At 40.1% G+C, this 27,326-nt stretch overlaps 2 protein-coding genes across 2 annotated transcripts; both read left to right on the top strand.

The window, feature by feature from the left end:
• Positions 1-1,128: 1,128 nt before the first annotated feature.
• Positions 1,129-11,213, top strand: LOC124260008 (probable beta-D-xylosidase 2). The gene is made up of 12 exons (XM_046694234.1): positions 1,129-1,673; positions 2,255-2,414; positions 4,904-5,074; positions 5,173-5,264; positions 5,635-5,861; positions 7,360-7,613; positions 7,752-7,974; positions 8,807-8,896; positions 9,033-9,244; positions 9,935-10,135; positions 10,312-10,486; positions 11,056-11,213. The coding sequence occupies exons 1-12, from the start codon at positions 1,381-1,383 to the stop codon at positions 11,169-11,171; spliced, it is 2,214 nt and encodes a 737-aa protein (XP_046550190.1). The 5' UTR covers positions 1,129-1,380; the 3' UTR covers positions 11,172-11,213.
• A 3,038-nt stretch (positions 11,214-14,251) lies between these two features.
• On the top strand, positions 14,252-22,889 carry LOC124260002 (probable beta-D-xylosidase 2). The gene is made up of 12 exons (XM_046694230.1): positions 14,252-14,544; positions 15,130-15,289; positions 17,105-17,275; positions 17,536-17,627; positions 17,859-18,085; positions 18,817-19,070; positions 19,421-19,643; positions 19,798-19,887; positions 20,252-20,463; positions 21,531-21,731; positions 22,048-22,222; positions 22,774-22,889. The coding sequence occupies exons 1-12, from the start codon at positions 14,252-14,254 to the stop codon at positions 22,887-22,889; spliced, it is 2,214 nt and encodes a 737-aa protein (XP_046550186.1).
• The last annotated feature ends 4,437 nt before the right edge of the window (positions 22,890-27,326 follow it).

Raw genomic sequence — 27,326 nt, 5'->3', positions numbered from 1 at the left:
CAAAGATAAAACCTGACTATTTGAGATAAAATTCTATATTTTGTCATGTAATTTGATTTCTTTTAATTAAGCTAGTAGAGATAATGAAACTCCATTCCATCAATAGGTAACGTTTATCGTTTACCATTGCTTCAGTCCACTGTGTGAATGCTTTGACTGTGGTGTGTGTATTTGTATGATATAAATATATTTTAATGAATGCAACCTCTAAACTATGATTATCTGAGACCTAGTTGTTATTTTATAGAACAATTCTCATACAGATGGTTTATCGTGCTGTCCAGTTATTAGTTGTCAAATGTTGCAGGGTGATGTGTGTATCTGACCGCCCTACGATAATAAAGTGTCCTCACCCTACCAGTGTGTTTGTTGTGAAGAGCTGGTCACATATATCATAGTGAAACCTTGAATAACCGGGTTTAGAATTGATCTTCAGCAACCCATGCTTGTCGTAAGAGGTGACTAACGGGATCGGATGGCCAGGCTCGCTGACTTGATGCATGTCACGGTATCCTAATAGTGGATTGTCTGGTTCAAACGCGATTATATACAGACCGGCGCCATATAGCTGGAATATTGTCGGGTGAGGTGTTAAACAAAAACAGAGAGAACTCGCTATTGATTGAATGATAAACGTTCATTTAAAGTACCTTCTCATCTCTTACACATAATATGAAGGCTACTGCCATCATGTCACACTAATCCAATATTCAACATTTCCAATAATGTTCTTTGTGGTAAACGAGTTACATTGTATGAAACAATTATTACTGTCATTCATATTAGCACATGAATTCATCCCCTTGGTCATCCTTTATCTGGTCACAGCCAGTAGGGAAAGAGGGCTGTTCTGATCCACCAAACATCCTTAATAGTACAGTGTTGATAGGAAATACGTCTTCAAAGAAAAGGCGCATGTCGCTGGTGAATCCAGGTGCATGCATACAGAAGATAGGGTATAAGGGTAATACTCATTATTTCAGAGTTTATCATACATGACTACAAAGGCAACTGTATAAGTAATAACAAACAATATTATTTCAATCTTGAAACGTGCAAGTTCCATAATACACAATATTATAGAGTTACCTCATATTCCTTTTTTCAAATTTCTTTTTCCAGTTGTTGGTGTGGGTGTTTTTGGCCACCCAGAAAAGGTGCAAACGATTTTGCTTCCAGAGGCCAGATGTGTTTCCCAAGCTAAGGCACCCTAGCTGGGGAATAGTCTGTCATTTAGAATATAATCTATGTTATCTAAATCCCAAGCACACCAGCCACGCCATGTCACGTGTTCATACAGCAATATGTGGATAAAAAGAGTCACGTTATGACTCTGCAGCATATACTGGCATATCACTTTCCCTGTGTCGTCCACACACGATGCTTCTCCTTCTCTTCGCTCTCGTCCCCCTCGTGGTGGGTGACTACCCATTTAGGAATACCTCTCTAACCTGGGAGGACAGAGTCAACGATCTCGTTGGTCGTCTCACCCTGGACGAGATCCAGCTACAGATGGCCCGAGGAGGGTCAGGACCTAACGCTGGTCCCGCCCCTGCTATATCCCGGCTTGGAATCAAACCCTACTCTTGGGACACTGAGTGTCTCCGTGGCGACGTAGCCGCGGGCGAGGCTACATCCTTCCCCCAGGCGTTAGGACTTGGAGCCTCATTTAGGTGAGACCTGTATGGAGATACTGCAGACATAACGAGCCTTCCTATACGATATGAGTGTTCTGAAATGACTATTCATGGACTATATACTCATGTTTACACACACAATATTCATGTTTTTGCAACCAGCAGGCCACCTTTACGTGAACTTGATCACTAATTGATATTGTCAAGAGGACATGCTTGTTATTGTAACAGTCGGAATCGCCAAACCGACTCATCTTCAAACAGCGATTATTTATGATTCTGGAAACGGTTTTGTCACTTGTATTGCAAGTAGTATCTGATATGCAAAACTTTACATTGGTATGTTCATATTGTGCTTCTGCGCTTTACAGCTTGGTACCAATGACAACGTGTTATCTGGGTATTATTTGTATTAATACAAATTGGATTCGAGTATGAAAACTATTATTTATTTTCTATGTATACGATACTGACAAGCAAAATTCACATCATACACTACCATTAATAAATTTATTAACCCCTACACCACAATTATATTTGGGGTCAAAAGGCGTGTAAATGGATCGGATGGTCAGGCATGCTGACTTGCTTGATATTCGTTTTCGCTCTTCCTGCAGCACAGATCTGATATTCCGGGTGGCCCAGGCCACGGGTGAAGAGGTGAGGGCCAAATACAACAACTTCACTTCACATGAGATATACGGCAGTCACAAGGGTATCAGCTGTTTCAGCCCAGTCATCAACATCGTGAGAGACCCCAGGTGGGGCAGGAATCAGGTGAGAGATGCGTTAGGAATTAGGTATCTCTTGTGCCTAATCTGTGGGCACATTGCTGACTCATGGTCTTTATCTTATTGACCAATTTCAGTTTTGTCTCCATGTAACTAGTTATAGTGCCCAGGCCGTTTACAGAGGTTCGTTGGAACACCTTAGCTTCAGAATGATAGCAAAATTTTAGTAACACCGTGTTTGCAGAGGTGCCATTCCTATTCGGAACAAATCCACATGTCCCGGGCTAGGTCTCAATAGATTGCAGTGTGGTGGATTGTCTGGTCCAGACTCGTTTATCTACAGACCGCCGCCATATAGCTGGAATATTGCTGAGTGCGGCGTAAAACTAAACTCACTCACTCATCAGTGGATTTGTTCCGAATAGGAATGGCACTTTGGTGACTCAGACACTTTACAAGACACATGTAAACTCGAATCCATTTGCAGTATGGCTTGCATGGCATTGCATCAGGGGACGTCAGAAGTGTTTCTTCAGGTGTACTATTTACTGAAAGAAGTAAAAGTCAGCAAGCAGCTAACCTCACACCATGTCCACGTATAAATATGTACACGATTGACAAAGTTGCAGCTTTGCAGGAAGGATCTCGCATAACGTGAAGGATTTAAGTTTGTCAAACGAGAAACTTACTGCATCCATTTCCAAAGAATCTATATACCACATGGTGATCCATATTTACATTTGACGGTTACTCCAATTAACGTAGTAAATGAAGCCAGATTCTCGGGTATAATTTGTGGCAACCATGGTAAATTCGTGCGTCATATCACATGTCTTACGGCATCATAACTGACACTGGTTACAATCAAAGTTGATTGAAAAGGTGTTGTTCCATAATTCTAAGTCGGGAGAGGACATTCCGTGACTGTACAGGCAATGAATCTGTTCCAAACAACATTATTGGCTCAATCATTTCAGTCATTTCAGCAGAGCCTGCAAAAGGAAATCTTAAATTATTGGAGTCTATCCTTCATCACGGTCACAGACCAATTGCCAGTGTATACATTAAGGTTGTGAACCATCTCTTAAGACGTCATTACTTATTCCAATTCCACATCATTTCTGCCTCTAAAATTGAAAATAAAATTTCTTTCCGCCTGCTTTCTTCTTCTCCTTGCCAACTGGTGAAGCCACGATCGTTTCGTTTCTAAGCTAACGATTTGTGACAGGCATCAATTACAATACCAAGAAAAATATATTTGAAGAAGCACTTACATATTTGTACATACAGATGGATCCAAGGATGGTGACGTTGTTGTCAGAGGCACGATCACTGGATCCAGACGTTTGTCGACTAGATTACGAAACACCACTTCCATTTTTACAGTCAAATCAGAGGACAATTTTACAGCTGTTAACTATATGAAACAGTCTAAACATAAGGCATTCTTGAGACTCGCTAAGTGAGTCCAGTGTTACTTGTCATCATTGAATTACAAACCTAATATTGCTACTGGTCAACACGACATCGTCATATGTTGTCACATAGTCGTTTCTGGGATCGTTGGTGACACAATGGCTGATTCTATGCTAAAACAGCACCCAGCAAATCTGTGCCACCACGTCTACAAAAAACCTAACCGGAAATCAGTTCTTAAAAGAACGAGGTGTGAAACCAAAATACAACGAAGGAATGTGATGTAATTAACAAATCAGTAGAAAGGCATCACTAGTTCAGTACAAATTAGAATGGCAGTACACATACAGACGCAGCATAATACAAGAACAGTGATTGTAGCATTAACGACACTGATGGTAATATTCATCTCCAAACAACAGTAATCCGACTTGTAACTATAGGTCTAGGTAGGGTTTAGGATACATATATTGCATGCAATTAAATCGCCTTTCGGCTAAACATTCTCTAGTTGCCAGTTGAGATTTGTGCAGAGGTTGTTCTGCGATGATATCGTATTGGTCAGTCAAGATTCCCATTGTGTATTCCTTCTAGTGAAAGAATCACTGGCATCCATGCATCGCTTCATTGTATTGATTTTTTTCAATTTTTCAATTACAAGGGATCATTATGTCAATGTGTCGTCCACCCAGGACTTGTTTAAGATGACATGCTGACGGACAAAAATCACAAATAAAAGTTAATACTAGCTTAAAAATGAGAAAGAAATGCCACAGTGATCTGCTAGGCAGTTTGATATATGCATGTGGTTAATAATGAAACCTCTGCATACATGATTAAATATAATATTATCTGTAGGAAAAGGACAAGGTCAGTAAACGGTATTTTTGCTGTTTGCAGAGGTCATGCTTATGTCTGTTATCTGCATAACCTATAATCCTGATCAAAGACTGATAGCAAAGTGTTAAACTCTTGACACCGGTTCATATACTTGACCTACAATCACACAGATAGCAAGGAATAATGTCGTGTACGTCATCAGTTGAGGGAATGGTCAGAAAAAAGGCAAATACTTTGTAGGCTTCTGTTTATACAATCCTTATTGTCTATTTTCCACAGGAAACATATGGAGAAGATCCATTTCTGAGTGGAGCCTTTGCTGCCAATTTCGTGAAGGGTCTCCAGGGAAACGATCCCCGCTACATCAGAGCCAACGCTGGCTGCAAACACTTCAATGTCCATGGCGGTCCAGATAACATACCAGCTCCACGCTTCTCGTTTGATGCAGAGGTAACTTGGAGTCAAAACCAGAGGTCACATTATATCACATATTTTGTCTTTCAATATAACTAACAGCAACGGTAGCACCACACTCAATTGTTTTACAGGTGTCTGAAAGAGACTGGCGCACTACCTTTCTCCCAGCGTTCCGCACCTGTGTCAAAGCCGGGACCTACAACCTCATGTGCAGTTACAATAGGTAGGTATAAGTCAATAGCTACATGCCCTGGTTTACTGACCAAACATCACTCCTTTATCATCCATCAAACCAAACATTCCCTCCGGTAGGAACCTTCTTCTGCTATTTTGCATTATCTTTTGGCCAGGTGTCTGTTCCACAAAGCAAACTTACCATTAAGGTGATTGATCGTAGCCTGTACCGATGCGAGAGCTTTGTGGAATTGAGCATTACGGGCTGGAAAAACTGACAAAGTGAGCGATGACTATATACCCGTATTCAGCAAGAAAACTGAAATGCTTCAGATGCATTGCAGACAAACTGTCTCTTGCTACTGGTAACCGTGATGCGTCAATGTATTTTCCTCTTATGTCTATCCCTTACATTCAAGAATCAACGGCGTTCCAGCATGTGCCAACAAGAAGCTTTTGACGGATATTCTGAGAACGGAATGGGGCTTCGAGGGCTATGTCATAAGCGACGAAGCTGCCATTGAGAACATCATCACCCATCACCACTACCTCAACAACAGCGTCGACACCGTTGCAGCATGTGTGAAGGCTGGGTGCAACCTTGAACTGTCGCAAAATCTTGCTCAGCCCGTGTTCATGTCACTTGGTACGAGTATATTGTTCGCGTTCTGGAACTTACCGCGAGGAAAGGCTTTTGTTGACCTAACTGCAGCGACATGAAATTAGATCGCCACTGGGCTTGACCGTCTTCCATGCCAAAGTACCTACTAAACACTCGTGAAGATCCGGGTTAGAATTATTAAGCAACCCATGCTTGCCCTAAGAGGCGATAAACGGGATCGGGTGCTCAAGCTCGATGACCTGGTTGACATATGTCATTGTATCCCGATTGCGTAGATTGATGTTTATGATGTTGATCCCTGGATTGTCTGGTCGAGTTTATTTACAGACCGCCACACAGCTGGAATATTGTTGAGAGCAGCGTTAAACAACAAACAAACATAACCTAGTTTACACAGTCAAACACGTCTGTCTGCTCTTATGCTGGAGAACAAAATCTTAACATTTATAATAATATCTTATCAGTCATGAATGACGAAATCAACATAAAAGCAAAATATCTTATAAATCTCTTGCTGACCGAGACAAATATCTATAACCTAAAGGTGGGGTAGCCTAATGGTTAAAGCGTTGGCTCGTCACGCCGAAGACCCGGGTTCGAATCCCCACATGGGCACAATGTGTGAAGCCCATTTCTGGTGTCACCCGCCGTGATGTTGCTGGAATATTGCTAAAAGCGGCGTAAAACCAAACTCAGTCAGTCAGTCAGTCTATAACCTAAAAAGGAACCATCTGAATTTAGTTGATACTTATATTCTCAGCTTATGTTGTGGCGTGTTATGGAATATGCCTGATGCTGGGTAGTTTCCCGTGTAACATCAATTTCAGTCAATTACATGAAACATTTCGAAAAACCAATGTCAAAAAGTAGTTTTTTGTATGAGCGTCATTGGCCTCGTTTTATAGAAAATATTCAAATGCAGATGTTTGTTTTCCAGTTAAACTAGCCTTTGTCTCATTTGATAAATTAATAATGTATTGTAAACTAATGCACGATTTTTGTGAAACGAGAGGACAATCATCCCTGTAACCTGAAAAGTTCCTCTTGAGTCCAAATAAGCTTATTGTTTGTCACATGTTGCAGTCTCAACAGATAATTTCGTTAAACTTTGATCACACCGTGATTTTTTTACGGATTATTTGCCTTACTTGGCCTTCAAACTTAAGGAAAATGATACGGATATTGTAAACAGTGGGAGAATTGCATCCATATCAATCCCTGAAATGATATTGTAAACAGTGGGAGAATTGCATCCATATCAATCCCTGAAATGATATTGTAAACAGTGGGAGAATTGCATCCATATCAATCCCTGAAATGATATTGTAAACAGTGGGAGAATTGCATCCATATCAATCCCTGAAGTGATATTGTAAACAGTGGGAGAATTGCATCCATATCAATCCCTGAAATGATATCTTCGAGTTGTTTAATTACAACTGTCATTATGTAACAGGAGTCGTGTAATCACAATACATGTACGAGCTAGAATTCCACGGCAGTATTATCTGTTTCTTTATAGTCGATGCTGTTAAACAAGGAAAACTGACTGAAGACGAGGTCAGGACCAGTGTGAAGGCGTTGTTCAACGTCAGAATGAGGCTGGGAGAGTTTGATCCCCCGGAAATGAATCAATACACCAAACTAAACGTTTCAATAGTTCAGAGCGAGGCTCAAAGGAACCTGTCCGTGGAGGCAGCATTGAAGACGTTTGTATTACTGAAAAACGAAAACAACGTCCTTCCCATAAAGCAATCGGACTACAGGGATGTGGCGGTAGGTGTGTGTAACTGAAAAGATAAATCACATATTTTTACAGGGTTGGGTGTAATTCTACGCCATTCACGTGTAATACTTATAAGGGGTAAGGATCAAACAAATTTAACATAAACAATGTGAATTGTTGTCAAACAGGTTGTAGGACCAATGGCCAACAATGCTCAAGCACTGTTTGGAGACTATGCTCCTGATATGGACCCTAAATACACCACCACCCCTCTACAAGGTGTACAGTCTATCTGGACTACAGTGAGGTATGGAGCTGGCTGCTCGGACAGCAAATGCACTCAGTATGTCCGTGCGGAAGTCCTAACAGCGGCAAAAGGCAGTGATCTGGTATTTGTGTGTCTTGGGACAGGTGAGTCTATAATTGGACATTAGTCTGTGATGTTGTTGCAAGCAAGATTTGTTGTTTATTAATTATTGAGTAAAGAAGTAGTATGCAAAATGGTAATCTCATTCTATCCTAGAATGACCAAGCAGACATATGAGAATTTAAGACCCATTAACATTCCATTTCCATTTTTTACCACCCCAAGAAACCGATTCCATTTGGTATTAAGGCAAGATAGTTAACGAAAAGGTAAGTATTTATAGCCCAACACCGAACTAGAGTACTCCTGCCATGCGGCGGCTGAAATCTCCATACTACAACTTTATCATGAGCAGGTGTTCGTGAATCACTATCAGACACGATGATATAAAGTGTTCGTGAAACGATGAGCGTATCCTAACCGACATTGGTACGCAAAAGTAAAACGTTAGTTCACCTGAAATAAGACGGGAACACTGTACGAGAGAGCCCTGGGAAATTGCATCTGATATGCTTTTGGTCGCCATATCAGAGCAGAAGCTATGTAGACTATAAGTGAAACTTTGAGACAGGGATTTGGTGGTATATTTGCTGGACATATCGATGTGGCACTCTTTCCACGGATTTTTATGTTATTTTATACTGATCCCTTCATGTGAGTTTCAACACTGTTTTGCCCTATGCACCTGATAGAGTCGGCAGATGTTGGGGCTCGTTGTCCCCGGGCGTTAAAGTTTAATATTACGTCAAAATACATTGGGATGTGGGCCTTCGATTTAAGGTAAATATGGTATATATGGGTTCTTTACGGAATCCAATGGTGTTGTGTATTTTATGCAGTGCCGCAATGTTGATGTTGAGAATACGTTTCTGTCAGGTACTGAGATAGAGGCTGAAGGCAACGACAAGGCCAACCTGGATCTCCCTGGACAACAGCTGCAGGTGCTGCAGGATGCTGTCACCTACGGCCAGGGTAGGTGGAGGCACATTTAACAACAATGAACCACTGTGGGATTTTTTCTGCAACACTTGAGTGGTCATTTATCAGTCACATGTACCACTATCATTTCCAATAAATATTCATCATTCGTCTTTCCTTTCAGAATTTCGTGCGAAGGTCATCCTTCTTCTCTTCAATGCTGGGCCACTCAACGTCACATGGGCTGTAGAGAATCCTAAGGTTAATGCCATCATGGAGCTATTTCTCCCAGCACAAGCAACAGGCGAGGCATTGCGAAGAGTTCTTTTAGCTGAAGGACCAAACTCAGTTCCGGCTGGTAGACTTCCGGTCACATGGCCAAGGTATATAGACACGGTAAGAAAACCTATTTCCCTCAATACCGTTCCTGGATATTGCTTATGTTGATTTGTTTTAATGTAGATTTGAGTGTGTATATTAAAGTCCTCTATGTTCATGCAGAAAACCTTTGAATATAAGTACTGATAGATTATGCTCATGCCCGAATGTCTAGATTGACATAGTAGTGACAGAGCCGTTTTATAATCAGTTTGCCGTAGGCTGTACTATGAAAATTGTTGATATCCTACCATATATATATTTTTTGTATCTATTTAATTCATTATCACGGTAGCGTCTTGAACTGTTTGAATGGCACTGTAACAGTCATGATGTGATGCGACGTTTCGGTATTCGACAGTGACAGGTTATCGTCTTTCCTTTACCATGGAGCTCTCAGGTCGTGGGTTGGCTAAATGCCCCTCTAAACAATATTCCAGATATATGACAGTGTGTCAGCTTGAACTGAAATTAAAGTCTGAACTGTAAACACCTGTGACAAACCAAGAAATATAATCAGAAAGAATCTGTGATTAGATAATTCGATCTTGCTCACCAAAGTGATCATGGACTGTGTATTCTGACATAATTGGTATCCTGGCCACATCAAAGGTTGCAGATGTATATGGATGTACGGTTACTGTCTACCAGGGTATTCATCTGGAATACTGTCTTTCGCTTATATATTCACTTACATTCTTTCAAAAGGTACCTGACATGACCAACTATTCAATGGTTGAACGCACATACCGGTACGCCACGTACCCAGTTCTCTTCCCCTTCGGCTATGGTCTGTCCTACACCAGCTTCTTCTACGACATGCTGGAGTACACCAGTGAGGTGACAGCCGGGGCCGATTTGACTGGTCTTGTGTCTGTTATGAATCAAGGATCATTCGATGCCGATGAGGTTTGTACCATTGAAAACGGTTCTTCATCCCATCCCTTAAGTCGTCTCATACACCACGCATGGGTTGATAAAGACCATTTTTAAAGAATAGTTGACAGATCTTCGACCTATTATACACAATGCGTGAACGATGTCAATTACGAGTATCAGAATGACCCATCGTTTCTTTATTTCAGGTCATCCAGGTGTATATATCCTGGTCTAACGCCACTGTGACAGTTCCACAGCGTCAGCTGGTGGCCTTCGGCAGAGTGTTTGTACCACGGCAGCGACAGACTCAGTGGAACTTTACCATCTCAGCTGAAACCATGGCAGTGTGGACTGAACAAGATGGATGGGTTGTTGAACCAGGTATGTTGATTGTGCCGGTACCAAAATACTTGGAGTTGCAAGGGCGTATCGAGATTGGGCCCAACAATACAGGTATTGATGTTATAAACACACAGCCAGTGTGAATATTATCTGTTCATCCTATATTATCTCATGTATACCACGAGGCGTGGTAGATGGGCTTGGGAAAGCAATTAGTCATTATCATGACCAAAGCAGTCAGAAGAGATTACTTCACCCATTGTGAAATATCAAACTACCCTCTTTAATGCCTGTAGTTACCTTCACCTGAAGCTTTAATATAACAACGACATCATAAGGTTGACTGCTATATTACGTGTTATACTATTGATTACATCAAGAAGAAAAGAAGCAAATGGGAACTAGCTGTGTCAGCTAATTTGTTGACAATAAGAAGGAACATTGTATTTAAACATTGTTAGTATAATGGTAGGTCCATAGGTGATCAACAGCTCTCGGTATGTTTGTAAGTGAGGTTGCATATTAAATAATCCGTTTGTGAAAGAAAGAAGTGCTACAGTAATAATGGGCTTATTCGCATATACTGAGTCAATAGCGTTGTTTTTCAGGTGTCATTTCATTATGGGCTGGAGGTCAGCAGCCTAACATCAGTCCAGCTGTAGAGTCCAATGTCCTTGCTGGCCAGTTCAAAGTCACAGGGAAAAAGGTGCTTGGCCGATATTAATAAAAAGACATGCTAAGTTGTTTTCACGTACTTTAGACTGGATTTCTCTGGCAAACAGCCCAAGTGACCAGTGACATCAGTATTGCCCTGACAAACAAGAACACGTGAATCTGCAGTGTAATGTACTATATTGTAAATTGTGTTAAATGGTATTTTGTATTGTAAAGTATAATGTTGAAATGTTTGGCATGGTTTACGTCAGGGCTGGATGTTGTCTCGGCACAACAACGACAGCAGCATCTTCTCTCCAATGTTGTGAAGTTTGTTTTGTGTATGTTGAGTGTGTATCAGATAGTTACGGTTCAAGGAAGACATTGGTAGAAATTGACCACTATGTATTTTTGTTAATATGGCAGCGTAAAGTCTCTTCTTCGTATTACGCCCCTTGTCTAATTGAACTTGTATGCATAAACGCAGTTCTTATGATTAAGCTTTTAAACTCATTTATTTACGAATTTTGTTTTTGTACGATTTAGAAACAGTTACTTTGTCATGTATATACCCTGATTCTGAACTTAGCAAAGTCGTGCAACAATAAAGATATTTGCTAACAACATGTGTCTTGCTCAATCTAGACTGAGATGTTTTTCCAATCAATTATCAGTCGAGGCTTGAAGAAAACTGAGGATAAAATATGAAGATCTTAAACCTTTCCCAATCTAACGAACATTTAACATCCTTTCCACCGTGACACTTGAGGACTGCCATGGAGATATGGAAGACAGATCTATGAGAAACCAATCTTCATAATCATAAAGTGAATTTGGGATTCGAACCGAATAATAAAAGGTACTGGTACTTCAAAGTAATGCAACGATCTCTGTGCAGTATTTTCCTAAAGCTTACATTTCATATGCATAACTATTCATATATTCATACTTCAATGACTTATATTAAGGGTTAATTTCAGTTGTCTTCTGACAAAAACGTAGACCACATTATATAAACACTTTAACGTGCATAAAATGAGTCTCGTCCGGTATTCGAACCCGCACTCTCAAAACCAGGCAATTGATAGTGATACAAAATCACATGTTTCTGACAGTCGGAATCGGACAATGAACATGAATACATGACACGTTTTGACGGATAACAACATTTTTTATTCTGTATACGACGTTTCGGAACTAATTCCTGCTCTTTCGTCAGGTGAATGCTGAGTCCATGCACAGAGTTAATGTATATAGATAAAACATGTTTACGCAAAGTTGTACATTCACTACCTGTCAAACCACCATCCTCAGTTTAAACAAGCTATAACTGCCACCTTCACCCGGCCAGCCATAGCCATTTGCAATCCTGACAGCCTCAGCCAATAAATTCATCATCTTAAGCACGCCTTCATTGCCCCAAACGGATACCCTAAACATCTGGGCCTAGATTTTCGAAGCTCTCTTAGCGCTAAGATAGTCGTAAGTTAATTTTAATGTATGGCACTTACGACTATCTTAGCGCTAAGAGAGCTTCGAAAATCTAGGCCCTGATGTAGAAAACCATTCGAAAAACACTTGATAGCCAGCAAAAAGATCCCGTTCCCAAGCCCAAACTAGTCCAGTCACCCATCCCATCCCATAAAAAGGTCGTACAGATGTTTACACAGTAATTGTATACAAAGAACAAAAACGCTGTTACAGGCTGGAACCCTAGCAGAAAACTTTTGACAAAACGACAACCCCAATAACCACTCAGATGTTCGAAAGCTTCGTACGAATCGTGCATTTTTCAAAACGTGAAAAACGTAATTGTGGACATTGGTCCAAATGCACGAGCATGAAAGTGGCATAAATGCCGATGTTAGACAGAGCAAGCATGCAGTAAGCTAAAAACCACCACGAATATGTCAAGACCTAGCTACGCAAGCACAACGAGATCGGTATGGCCAATATGGTAGTGTACAGTACACAAACCTGTGCACTTAAAAAGAACCCACGAATCCGTTGGTATATGACCAGATGGTGGCCACATGAATACGTGTAAACACCTAGTTGCGGGTACAGCAACGTGCAGTGAACTGGGACAAAGTACTGTGACTATGTGTCCCTGTCCACCCAGCTGTGAATGGGTACCTCGTTAGGATGAGAAAGCCACAATAATTCGATGCGCCTAGTGGCAGCAAGAGTTGTATACTCCCCAGGGAGTTGAGATTGATAATACGATGCGTGGATATGTGCGCCATATAAATATACTATAATAATATAATAATATGGGTGCTTCACAACGTCAGCTTGCGAGAACCTTCAACTCCAGCCAGGCCGCCATCAGCAAATTCATAAGCTATTACTTATACTATTAGGGGAGTAGGTATTGAATAAATAACGTTACTAAATTGTCTTGTCATGAATTAACATTGTTTTCTCTTAAGCACGAGCAAATGCCTTCCCATTTCTGATTCAGGTCCATCACCACACCCACCTCCCAAACATTCAGGCTAATCCCATGCAACACTATCATAATCATAGAGGCAATTGTGAAAGTGGTTGGACAATGTTCACACACACGCACGCATCACACGTGTACGTATCTCAGTTTTTATATAAGTATTAATCATAATACAGCAAATGTTAATTTGTCTTATCTTAAGAAAGCTTGCACTTCAACAGCGAGATCAAAATGGCTATTGCTTGGATGACAGCTCTGAATCATTGCTTGATCAATCACTGACTTGTCTTGCTAGACCAACTTTGATACCACGTTGATGTTGTATGTAGTCGTGTGACGATGCGGTCTGGTAGCATTCAGAAATCTCCATGTTGGACACATTGACGGTCAGTCAATAACAGTCAAATGACTACTCTTTTCAGCCGTATAGCCGCATCTTCCAAAGAAATATGTAATGTTTAAATAACAAATGCTTAATAGTTTACAGTTACTTTCATGTTTGAGTAAATTTCAAAGGTTTAATTATTTTGTCGAAAAAAGCCTATGCTCACAACTCCGAAAAAAATGGTCGGTTCCGTTATCTTATCTAATAGCCTTCAGGATAATCATGCCTTGGTTTGACACGTATGCTGCCAAATATAAAACGAGTGACGTTGTTCCTGGAACACATACAATTACATTCCCTGTGTCGTCCACACACAATGCTTCTCCTCCTTCTCGCTCTAGCCCCCCTCGTGGTGGGGGACTACCCCTTTAGAAATATCTCTCTACCCTGGGAGGACAGAGTTAACGATCTGGTGGGTCGTCTCACCCTGGACGAGATCCAGCTACAGATGGCCCGTGGGGGTTCAGGAAGTAAAGCTGGTCCCGCCCCTGCTATATCTCGGCTTGGAATCAAACCCTACTCCTGGGACACTGAGTGTCTCCGAGGGGATGTATCGGCGGGTGAGGCTACATCATTTCCCCAGGCATTAGGACTTGGAGCCTCATTTAGGTGAGACATCGATACTACAGCAGTAACATGCCTATCTATGCAATATAAACGATTTGAAACGACTATACATGGAGTATATATTTATGTTTATCCGTACAATTTTGTTGGTATGGCAACCAGCAGATCACCTTTACGTGAACTTGATCACAAATCGATAGTGTTTCATAAAGACATGCTTTATGATTCTGGAAATGAATTTGTCGCTTGTATTAAAGATAGTATTGGTTATGAAAACACTTCCATTATGTATGTCTCAAGAAATGAGACATTTACATAATATTCTATTTTCAAATTTTGCTTCTGAGCTTTACAGCCTATTACCAATGACAAAATGCTCTTTTCGTATATTTTGTATAAAATACACAAGAAGACAAACTACAAATTGATTCTGAATAACACACCAACATATATATTGTTGGTTACTTCGAATTCATATTTGGAAAGTTATACACGTTACAGTGGTTGAATTAACCCCTTCACCATGAGGATCCCGTTTGGGCGTAAGAGGTGAGTTAATGGATCGGGTGGTCAGACCCGCTGACTTGCTTGATTTCGTTTTCTAAAAATGTTTCTCTCCTTTTGCAGCCCAGATCTGATATTCCAGGTGGCCCAGGCCACGGGTGAAGAGGTGAGAGCCAAATATAACAACTTCACTTCACATGGGATATACGGCACTCATAAGGGTATCAGCTGTTTCAGTCCGGTCATCAACATCGTGAGAGACCCCAGGTGGGGCAGGAATCAGGTGAGATCTCTTGTCCTTGATCTTTAGGAATTTCGCTAACTTGCCTTCTACCTTTCTATATCCATGGCCTTAATCTTACTGATCTTTGTCAGGATTGTCTGTAAGATACTAGATTGGTTATAGTGTAAAGGTCGTTTACAGTAGATCGTTGAAATACCTTAGTTTCACAATCGTGCCTGCATACAAACCTCTATTCCAGTGAGTCATATCCAGCTTATATTTCTTTTTTGAGGATCTTGGCTTAAAGAAAATATTTTTCCACATTATTTCTGCTTCTAATATACTCATGCCAATAATGGTTGTCTCCAATTAAAAAAATTGAAGGGGTGACAACCATTATTGGCATGAGTATATTTTAAAAAAATCTTTCAACCACCTTCTCCTTGCTAATTGATAGAGGCACAGATAGATCTTACTTTATCCAAACTAAAGAAATATGAAATAAATAAATTACAATACCTACGAGATCATAACTGGTTAGGAAGGGAGTATGGCACTTACAAATCAAGCCAAGGATGGTGACGTTGTTGCCAGACCCACTTTCACTGGATCCAGGGTCCGTTATCCAATATTTCCATAAAACACTTCCATTTGTACTGCCAAATCAAAGGCCAGTTTCACAACTGTTTGATGTATGAAACAATGTAAACGTAAGGAATCCAGTTTGTGTTTGATTCGCTTAGTGTGTGTCAGCATTCAGTTTTACTTGATATCATTGAATTACACAATAATATTGCTACCGTCATTTGTTGGTTGCACAGCCATGTTGGGACTCTTGGCAGCACAGGTGCTGACAAAGAGCACCGAGACTTTAGTTCTAAACTCGGGGTGATTAGAAACCTGTGATTACATGCTGCACAAGAGATATAAATATATTACATAGAATTACATCATCATTTGGGGTTGTCAGACCAGATGTGAAGAGGCTATTCTACTACTATGTTGAGTTGGTAATTCACAATTTTCTTTCTGTGTCCCATATAATGAACTCTCATGCACGCATTCTCAACTGTATTGATTTACAAGGGATAACTATGTTAAAGTTTCATCCATTAGGATCTTTTAACGATACTATTTAGTATTCAATTAGCGCATTCTCTCTGAAAAAATAGAATCAGTTGACAATTCTGATGCATAAAGTTTTGTATTATATAAATTGGTTAATTGTTACAAACATGTAGATAATACTTTTTGACGGACTACTGTTTGAAAGCAAGTCTCTGTGAAACTGTTTCCAATAACATCTTCCAATGTCCTGTGTTACCTATGTTACTTTGGGTGTATTATAAGGTTTCCTTGTTTCTGATTTATAAGCCAAAAGTTTCAAATGACCTTGACGATTATGCGAAATGATCATGATCAGAATGAGAGGATTTCTTCAAAACAAATATAGTATTCTTGTGGGTTTTTCACGACCCAGATTTACATGCTCCGAGATCACTATTAGACTATCAGTGAACCCAATCAAAAAATGGAAAATGCACATATGTACCACAGCCATCTACCAGGCAGTTATACATATGCCACAAATAGATAGGTAATTCGATTAAACCCCTGCATACATACTTAAATTAAAACATAGCGGCCCTAAAAAGAAAGGTAAATCGACGGTATACAAACCAAAGTCCTTTTCCAGAGGTAATTCCTTTTAGAAGGCCACGAAGACGTCCTTGTCCTACAATCACTCAGATAGGATGGGATGACTATGCTCGTTAAACAGTTTGGAGAATGGTCTACTGCAAAAGGCAAAAACAAATATATATATATATGTCTGAGCTTATATTCATAAAGTCCCAACTGTTCGGTTTTTTATAGGAAACGTATGGAGAGGATCCATTTCTAACGGGAGTCTTTGCTGCAAACTTCGTGAAGGGTCTCCAGGGAAGCGATCCCCGCTACATCAGAGCCAACGCTGGCTGCAAACACTTCAATGTCCATGGCGGCCCTGAGGATATACCTGTTTCACGCTTCTCGTTTGATGCAAAGGTAACTTGAGATCAGATGGTGCCGTCATGTTACCGTAACTTCTACGGTTTTTGTGACGCCATTTTGCCTTCATTTGACCTGTCATCATTAACGGCATATAAAAGTCATGCAAACAACACATCGCGGTGACAACAATTCATGAATGCTCGCATATTCCAAAGTAGCGCAGATGATTTAGGTTTGATTCTCCACATAGGTACAATATTGGAATTTATATATTAGTAAAAGCAGTAGTAGCACCACACTTAATTGTTTTACAGGTGTCTGAAAGAGACTGGCGCACTACCTTTCTCCCAGCGTTCCGCACCTGTGTCAAGGCCGGGACCTACAACCTCATGTGCAGCTACAATAGGTAGTGTACAAATGTATAATCGTCTTTCTGTACACGAAACGATTAATGCTCGATGATAAATTATGCAACAATTGGGGTACACAAAGAACAAAGTGATAGTGTAAGTGACTCTTGTTAGCAGCCAAAAAAAACCCCCAAAACAATCCTCCAGATGCTTTGTCGACAAACTGTCTCTCGCTACTGGTAACAGTGATGTGTGTTTCCCTCTTACGTTATTCCCTTATATTCAAGAATCAACGGTGTGCCAGCATGTGCCAACAAGAAGCTTTTGACGGATATTCTGAGAACCGAATGGGGGTTCAAGGGTTATGTGATCAGCGACGAAGGTGCCATTGAGAACATCATCTCTCAACATCACTACCTCAACAACAGCGTCGACACCGTTGCAGCATGTGTGAAAGCTGGGTGCAACCTTGAACTGTCAGGAAACCTAGATCAGTCCGTGTTTATGTCACTTGGTACGAGTATATCGTTTGAGTTTAGTGTTTACTGTGGAGAAATGTTCTTTTTTGTTAACCTTATTGCGGCACGATACAACCATAACGCCATTGGGCTGTCTTCCATGCCCAAAGTACATAGCTAATGAAGTGAAGTATTTTTAACATCAAAACACTGCAAGGCCCGTTTGTATACGAATGTCTGTCGACTTGGAAACAAAATTGTACCTTTTCGCATCGTAGCACTGATGAATTACTATCACGGCAAAACATGTCCAACAAAGTTTAACTCTTGCTGTTGAAGATGCACTTATTTAACAAAAAAATATCAACCTGAATTTCGTTCATATTTTCATATTCTTAAGCTTGCCGTTTTGCATATTTGGGCATTTATAGGAAGTCGGGTAATGTTCGACTTAAGGGGGTTCTATAAAAAAGAGGAAGAACCAATGCCAGAAATTTCTTTTTTTTGTATGTGTTTGCCCCATCGAACCTAAGTGAACAAACATGGAGTTACTACACTGTACAACATTCCATCCATACTAATCCGTTGCATGAAGTCTTGGTGGGCGGAGTGGAGTTATAACTGTCATTATATAACAGGGATTTTTCACCTAAAATAATATTGAATGCAACATTAAAAAAGTCCACCTTACAAACTCAGCCAAAATTGTAACTATAAAAAATCAGGGCCATGAAATGTGTGAAATAAGCTGCACTTCAACGGCAGTATTGTCCTTTTTTCTTTACAGCTGATGCTGTTAAACAAGGCAAGCTTACTGAAGACGAGGTCAGGACCAGTGTCAAGGCCTTGTTCAACGTCAGAATGAGGCTGGGAGAGTTTGACCCCCCGGGAATGAATCAATACACCAAACTAAACGTTTCAATAGTTCAGGGTGAGGCTCACAGGAACCTGTCCGTGGAGGCAGCATTGAAGACGTTTGTATTGCTGAAAAACGAAAACAACGTCCTTCCCATAAAACCATCGGACTACAAAGATGTGGCGGTAGGTGTGTGTAATTAAAAAATATCACATATTTTTACAGAGTTGGGTGTAATTCTGCGCCATTCACATCATATACTGATAAGGGGTAAGGATCAAACAATTTTAACATAAACAATGTGAATTGTTGCCAAACAGGTTGTGGGACCAATGGCCAACAATCCCCAAGCACTGTTTGGAGACTATACCGCTAACATGGACCCTAAATACACCACCAATTTGAATTTCTTTTTATAAAATTGTCATATTTTTAAGAGGGTTGAATGTAATTCTGCGTCATTTACCTGTAATACTGACACGGGGTTAAGGATCAAACACACACAACAAGAATAAAGTGATTTCTTGTCAAACAGGTTGTGGGACCAATGGCCAACAATCCTCAGGCACTGTTTGGAGACTATGCACCTGACATGGACCCTAAATACACCACCACCCCTCTACAAGGTGTACAGTCTATCTGGTCTACAGTGAGGTATGGAGCTGGTTGCTCGGACACCAAATGCACCCAGTATGACAGCCAGGAAGTCCAAACAGCGGCAAAAGGCAGTGATCTAGTATTTGTTTGTCTTGGGACAGGTGAGTTTGATTTATATTTATTGGACATTATTCTGTGATTTCATTGCAAGCAGGATTTGATGTTTGTTATTTATTGATTTATTTATTGAATCCTATGATAATTTGTACATTGTTCACCGCTGTAATGTTGATGTTGAGAATACGCTTTTGTCAGGTACTGAGATAGAGGCTGAAGGCAACGACAAGGCCAACCTGGACCTCCCTGGACAACAGCTGCAGCTGCTGCAGGATGCAGTCACCTACGGCCAGGGTACGTGAAGGCACATTTAATATCCACTGTGGGATTTATTCTGCCACTCTTGAATGGTCATTTATCAGTGACGTCAATAGGAGGCGTTCTTACATATTAGATCTACAAGCGTGAGTGAGTGAGTTGGGTTTTACGCCGCTTTTTGCAGTATTCCAGCAATATCACGGCAGGGGACACCAGACATGGGCTTCACACATTGTGCACATGTGGGGAATCGAACCCGGTTTTTCAGCGTGACGAGCGAACGCTTTAACCAGTAGGCTACCCCACCGGCCATACCTACAAGAACAATTAAAGCAACTGAAACACCAACTACCATCATTTCCAATAAATATTCATCATTCGTCTTTTCTTTCAGAATTTCGTGCGAAGGTCATCCTTCTTCTCTTCAATGCTGGGCCACTCAACGTCACATGGGCTGTAGAGAGTCCACAGGTTAATACCATCATGGAACTATTTCTCTCAGCGCAAGCAACAGGCGAGGCATTGCGAAGAGTTCTTTTAGCTGAAGGACCAAACTCAGTTCCGGCTGGCAGACTTCCGGTCACATGGCCAAGGTATATAGACACGGTAAGAAAACCTATTTCCCTCAATACCGTTCCTGGATATTGCTTATGTTGATTTGTTCTAATGTAGATTTTAGTGTGTATATTAAAGTCCTCTATGTTCATGCAGAAAACCTTTGAAAATCAGTACTGATAGAATATTTTCATTCCCGAATGTCTAGATTGACATAGTAGTGACAGAGCCATGGTACTGTCGTTTTATAATCAGTTTGCCGTAGGTTGTACTATGAATAATGTTGATGTCCTACCATATATACTTTTATCTATTTCATTCACCTTCATTATCATGGTAGCGTCTTGAACTGTTTAATTGGTACTGTAATAGTTGAAGCAATAGTCATGATGCGACGTTTCGGTATATAGACACGGTGGGTATAGGTATTTGACTCAACACCTTTCCTGGTATTGCTGACCAGAATTCAGCTTTTCGAGTTTTTCTTTCAAGTCATTTCATCAGGTTACATCGTGATGGACATGTAAAAGGGCAAGGTGAAAGGTCACAGTGGATGGAGTTCGTTCGATGATGACTTTCTGATTTTGTTCAAATAATGCAGATTTGAGGTTTATGCAGAAAACTTTCGAATATCAGTACTGATAGAGTATTTTCGTGCCTGAATGGGTATTTTGACATTAACTAGACTGACAGTGCCATGGTACTATCGTGCCATAATCACAAAGCGGTATGCTGTCCCATGAATAATTGTGAATGCTTTGTTATAACTACTAATATCTATTTGTTGAAAATATGACCATTACTATCAGGAAGCGCCTTGGAACAGTTTGACTGGCACTGTAGTAATCATGATGCGACGTTTCGGTATTTAACAAGGACAATAAGTTGCTAACCATACCTTTCCTATGCCATGAACTCTCATGTCGTGGGTTCGGTTTAACGCCAGTTGAAACAGTATTTCAGACACATCACAGATCTGAGAAGTGTGTACTATATGGATCTACCAGGGAATTATCTGCAATATTGACCTTCAAGGAATGATGGCCAAACATGTTTGAATACCTCCTCTAGTAGTGTCACTTGGCGCGTATGTATTGACTGTCAACTTCTTTCACAAGGTGCCTGACATGACAAACTACTCAATGGTTGAACGCACATACCGGTACGCCACGTATCCAGTTCTCTTCCCCTTCGGCTATGGTCTGTCCTACACCAGCTTCTTCTACGACATTTTGTCGTATAACAGTGAGGTGACAGCCGGGGCCGACTTGACTGGTTCTGTAGCGCTTATCAATCGAGGATCCTTCGATGCCGATGAGGTTTGTACTATTGAAAATATGCAATATTATTGTTAGATAGTTAAGATTCACGGGTCTTCGATTTATTAAACGCGGTGTAGGAACGATGTCAATAAGGAGTGATTGAGTGAGTATGGTTTTAGCAATACTGAAGCAATATCACGGGACACCAGAAATGGGCTTCACACATTTTACCCATGCGGAAAATCGAACTCGGGTCATCAGTATGACGAGCTAAGGCTTTAACAATTTGAATACCCGAACGCCCCATGTCAATGACGAGTATCAGAATGATATTTGTTCGATTGGAAAATGACCCATCGTTCCTTCATTGTAGGTCATCCAGGTATATATATCCTGGTCTAACGCCACTGTCACAGTTCCACAGCGTCAGCTGGTGGCCTTCGACAGAGTGTTTGCACCACGGGGTGTACAAACACAGTGGGACTTTACCATTTCGGCTGAAACCATGGCAGTGTGGACGGAACAAGATGGATGGGTTGTTGAACCAGGTAGGTTGATTGTGCAGGTACAAAGCACTTGGTGATGGCAGAGTGTCTCGTCACTGGGCCCGGAAATCCAGGTATTGGTGTTATAAACACACAGCCAGTGTGAATATTATCTTATGTAATGTATTATCTCATGTATATCACGAGGTGCAGCAGATGGGCTTCGGAAAGCACATAGTCGCCAAAGACCAAAGCAGTCAGAGAAGATTACTTCTAACTATCAGACTACACTCTTTAATGCCTGTAGTTACCTCCTCCTGAGGGGACCTTTAATATAACAACGACAACAATAAGGTTAACTGGTTCATAAACGTGTTACACTGTTGATTACATTAAGAGGAAATAGAGGCAACTGAGAATCAGCTGGGTCAGCTAGTTTATTTACAATAAAAAGGAACATAAGTATTGTTTAAACATTGTTAGTATAATCGTAGATATAAAGCCGTTAACGGTGATCAACGGCTCTTGATGTGTTTGTAAATGCTGTTGAATTATCTCTTATCAGTAATTAAGGACGTATTGGTATGTACTTAATCAATATCATTGTTTTTCAGGTGTCATTTCATTATGGGCTGGAGGTCAGCAGCCTAACATCAGTCCAGCTGTAGAGTCCAATGTCCTTGCTGGCCAGTTCAAAGTCGTAGGGAAAAAGGTGCTTGGTCGATATTAATGAATAAAAAAACAACAACATGCTATCTGTTTTCACTTATTGTACACTCGATTTCTCTGGGTAAATTCTACGTTTGGATTGATGTACAAGAAGCAGATCAACTGACCAATAACATCAGTACTGCCCTGTGCGTGAATAGTTTATGGTGGTTTATTTCAGAAAAGTAATATAGGCCATAGGCCCAGGTTACACTTTGAGAATTACAGAGTGAGAAAATATGTTATAATGAGGACTGTCTCAGTAACATAGCTTGATATATATATGCCGATAAATGTTTTAAGATGCTTGCATTTGATGATTGCAGAAGCGTATTAAATGTTTGGATTGTTGGATATTCATAAAAGTGTAAAGGTATATACAGTCGCCGCAATACTTGATATTTATTACAAATAAATAAGAAGTGATATTCATCTTCTATATATGGCAATTTACAGATATTACATAATCTGTCATTTCTAGCCTCACCAATATACCTGCCAGTTTCTATTCGTAGTTTATGAGACCCCGATCTAAACTGAGCAAGCGCACGTCTATGTTTAAAATAGCTAACTATGAAGATATAAGATTCAACACCGAACATAGGTTTAAAAAACGTGTATCCAAATGTTTTGTGCCTTTTATTAGTGCAGAATGCCAGTCCTGTTGATACGAAACTTTGAGTCTACCAAGAAATTCATTTAAAAATAGCGTTTCACTTCGAACCATCTGTTCTTGCCAAACAAATCCAAATCCATAGACTTCTAATATATGCTTTATCCTAGATGCCCAGCTCCTGCAACCATTACTTTCCATTTGTACAAGCATGTTATAACATTTCTTTACATATCGCTCATTTGACATTTTCAATATTTTACACCAATATTTGATAGACCTGTTGATGGTATAAATGTACAATGGATATCTTCCACACTCGCCTCGCACAACATGCGCTGAAACAGAGGATTTAATTCCCAGAAATCGTTTACAAGCTGCTACATGTATAACTTCTATTTCGTTAACAACATTCAGTCCCCATATTTCTGCACCGTATAATAAAATTGGACAAACTTTGGTGTCGAAAATCTTAAAGAACAAGTGAAAAGATAATGGCTTAAACATTGACAGTGATCTCAAAATACCAAATAAAACTTGCTTAGCCTGCAGACATACATTTTCTATGTGTTTGGTCCATACTAATGACCTACTTAATAAAATACCTAGATATTTGTACCAGGAAACACATTTTATTTGTACACCATTATAGAACCATTTTTCATACTTCAACAGTCTTCCACCTTTCTTAAAGACTATTACCTTTGTTTTTCCATATTTACCGTCAAACAATTCTCAGAACAAAATATCTTTAGGACATCAAGTCTTTTCTGTAGACCAAACACTGTATCAGAGATAAACACAACATCATCAGCAAATAAAAGAAGAAATAACTGTACAAGTTCAGGATGAAGCTGAATTCCTGGTACGCAACATGCTTCGATTTCATAAGCTAGTTCATTGATAAGAATAGAAAAAAGAAGAGGGCTTAGGATACACCCTTGTCGTAGACCCAATGGACAATCAAAACATGTTGATAAATTATTATTAAATTTGACACACGCTTTAACACTTGCATAGAGGGCTTGGATTGATTTAAGCATTTTGCTGCTTACTCCTCTTAGCCTTAAAATATTCCACAGTTTTGTCCTATTCACGAAGTCGAAGGCTTTGGAAAAGTCTATGAAACATGCATACACTTTACCTCTCTTTTTTGAGAGATAGCGTTCAATAATGGACTGTAGGATAAAAATGTTATCAATAGTACTGTAACCTTTGCGAAACCCCGCTTGCGATTCAACGATTTTTTCATAGCAAGAGCACCAAAATGTTAGTCTATTATTCAGAATATGTATGTACAGCTTGCTGAAGATACTTGTAATTGATATACCTCTGTAATTGTTAACTACACTAGTGTCTCCTTTTTTATATATAGGTACAAGAAGACCCACACACCACGATTCTGGAAAATACGCTCGATCAAACAGAACATTGAATAGCAACTGAATATAGGGAACTAAAATATCCTGTGAGGACTTAAAAAATTCTGCTATGATATGATCAGGCCCAGCACTCTTGGATGATTTTAGTTCTGTAATCGCTGCACAGATCTCATCTCTTGTAATAGGAGCGTCAAGTATACTAGGGCGATACCAACAACGTGTGAATCTGCAGTCACGCTATGGAGTCTAATGTCCTTTCTGGCCAGTTCAAAGGATAAAAGGTTCTTGGTGGTCAAGGTCATACTAAATGTATTCATTTACCTCAAATACACTCTATATATTGGCTATATATGATGCATTCCAAGCAGCCCGGGTGACCACTAACATCAGTCTTGGCCTGTGAGCTATCTATAGCTATGATAGTCAGCAGTGTAGCGACCTTTTGGTACATTCTGTTGAACTGGTATTCGGTATTGCAAAGTATAAAGTTGGACATGTTTTGGGTTACATCGGGGGTGCATGTTGTCTGGGCAACATCTTCCTTTCAATGATTTGCAGTTTGTTTTCCTGTACCAGCGGACATGGTGCATGTGTCTCAGATGGTAAAGGTTTGTAGAATCGTATTTTGGTAAATATGGCTGCGTAAGGTCGTTTTAAGCTTGGATATGTTCGGCATGATGGTTTACATCAGGGCTGGATGTTGTCTGGGCAAAACAACAACAGCAGCATCTTCCACTGAATGTTTTGCAGTTTGTTTTCGTTACAGCGGGTGTTTGAAGCTCGTTTATCTTAGTAACGTGTTGAAATCTTCCCATCTTTGCACATTCGTGTAACAATAAAGCTATTTGCACAGTCTAGAGTAAGATGTCTTTCTTAACAATCATGAATAGAGACTGGAAGCAATAAACTTACAACAACAAAAAAAGAGTAAGACTTTCCACATTCTTGGGTTCTTCAGAGAATATAGAGTTGGGGGACGATCCTGCTTCATTGCTACCGGTCGCCTTTACCATGCATGTTGCAAAGGATTCTGGCTTGCCTCCCTGACGCAAGTATGATGTGCGTGTACGTGCGTGCGTGTTTCTGTGTCACAAATTCAACAACAAAGGAAACCACATACACCCGAGGCACACCCAAGCCTGGAACAAGGAACATGACCTGGGTATCGATATGATCCTGTGCCAATGTGGGATGGCGAATGTGGGATGGCTTTGGAGTCGCCCCTCCTTCCCAATCCCCATTTTGAACTATGTTGAAATAAGTGTCTTCGTAGGCAAAAGTATCCAAGGAGAACAGTCGCATCATCGAAAGTTTCCTTCATTACCAGTCTCTTCCTTCAATGCCGTAGGATGAAATGGTAATTGTAAACGACTACAAGCGACCTTGCAGCGTCATTTCATTCACTTATATCTTGACTGAAGTTCATTATGAATCCATCGCAGTGTTAACAATGTGTTTATAAGTTTATAACTTATTATACGCTCGTTACTTACCGTTTGAAAACCAGTTGGTAGTGTCAATTAACATATACCAAGGCATTGCTCGATGGTTTGTTAAAGAATCGGATTGCAAATGAACAAGACATTTCAACATTTGTAGTCTGTTATAAAGCTGAGCATGGTTACCAGCTGTATAAGAACAATATGGGCCTTTCTTCAAACTGTTTTAAAATTACACTGCGCACGATTTTGGAAACCCAAATATCAGAAATGAAAGTTTATTTAGACCATAAGTTACTTTAAAAGGGAAATAACAAACGTTGCTTTCTAGAACACTGAGTGTTAATCTCTCACCTTAAACGCAAAGAAATTTAACGTGTTTTGCATGTTTTATAGTCTTCACGAGCTATCTTCTATAATGACCAAACATTACCAATACAGACTATTTGCAATTATTGATTTTTCATGGTGTTTGTGCAGATAAAAAACGACTATTTTGTAATTACATAAATTGTACGAGGGGCAAAATCTGTCGACTTCTGTATTTTGAAGACCACAATGATTCGGAATACTCCTGCTTTAGGTGTTTGAAAGCTAGGAATCAGAAATCCTAATGATGTTCGTTTCATACGTGTCACATATACCTATAAGGTACACGCTACTTGTGGAACTGAAATGTAATCGACAGTCCCGTGGATACCAGATTCCACTCGTGGAATCGGGAATAACGAATGCAACAAACACATACAAAAAGACACTGTTGAAAATGCGCGATTAGCGAACACGTAGCACTATGGATCTAGCCTATGTATCTACATATAGACCCAGGAGTACGGAACGTTTCCATAGCATTAGATACAATGTTCCAAATTCAAATGCTATGAGTTTAAATGATAAGGTAAAAATGTATTTGAATTTTGTTTTTAACATTGCAACTGCTACATTTGTAATTTTAAGCCGTGTCATAATGGCAACGCCGCTTCATTTTGAATGTTACATGATGACGTCATTATGACGTTACGTCA

Source organism: Haliotis rubra, unplaced genomic scaffold, assembly GCF_003918875.1.
Source record: "Haliotis rubra isolate DU_JTF1 unplaced genomic scaffold, ASM391887v1 Scf747, whole genome shotgun sequence".
Classification (NCBI taxonomy): domain Eukaryota; kingdom Metazoa; phylum Mollusca; class Gastropoda; order Lepetellida; family Haliotidae; genus Haliotis; species Haliotis rubra.
Note: the sequence above shows the minus strand (reverse complement) of the source record. Positions and strands in the feature narration are given on the sequence as shown.

Excerpts from the sequence above, each read along its gene's own strand:
- LOC124260008 (XM_046694234.1), top strand. The coding sequence starts at position 1,381 with ATGCTTCTCCTTCTCTTCGCTCTCGTCCCCCTCGTGGTGGGTGACTAC. Across the intron at positions 5,862-7,359 it reads GCCCGTGTTCATGTCACTTG|TCGATGCTGTTAAACAAGGA; the intron begins GTACGAGTATAT and ends GTTTCTTTATAG. Across the intron at positions 7,614-7,751 it reads CGGACTACAGGGATGTGGCG|GTTGTAGGACCAATGGCCAA; the intron begins GTAGGTGTGTGT and ends GTTGTCAAACAG.
- LOC124260002 (XM_046694230.1), top strand. The coding sequence starts at position 14,252 with ATGCTTCTCCTCCTTCTCGCTCTAGCCCCCCTCGTGGTGGGGGACTAC. Across the intron at positions 14,545-15,129 it reads GGACTTGGAGCCTCATTTAG|CCCAGATCTGATATTCCAGG; the intron begins GTGAGACATCGA and ends CTCCTTTTGCAG. Across the intron at positions 15,290-17,104 it reads CCAGGTGGGGCAGGAATCAG|GAAACGTATGGAGAGGATCC; the intron begins GTGAGATCTCTT and ends GGTTTTTTATAG.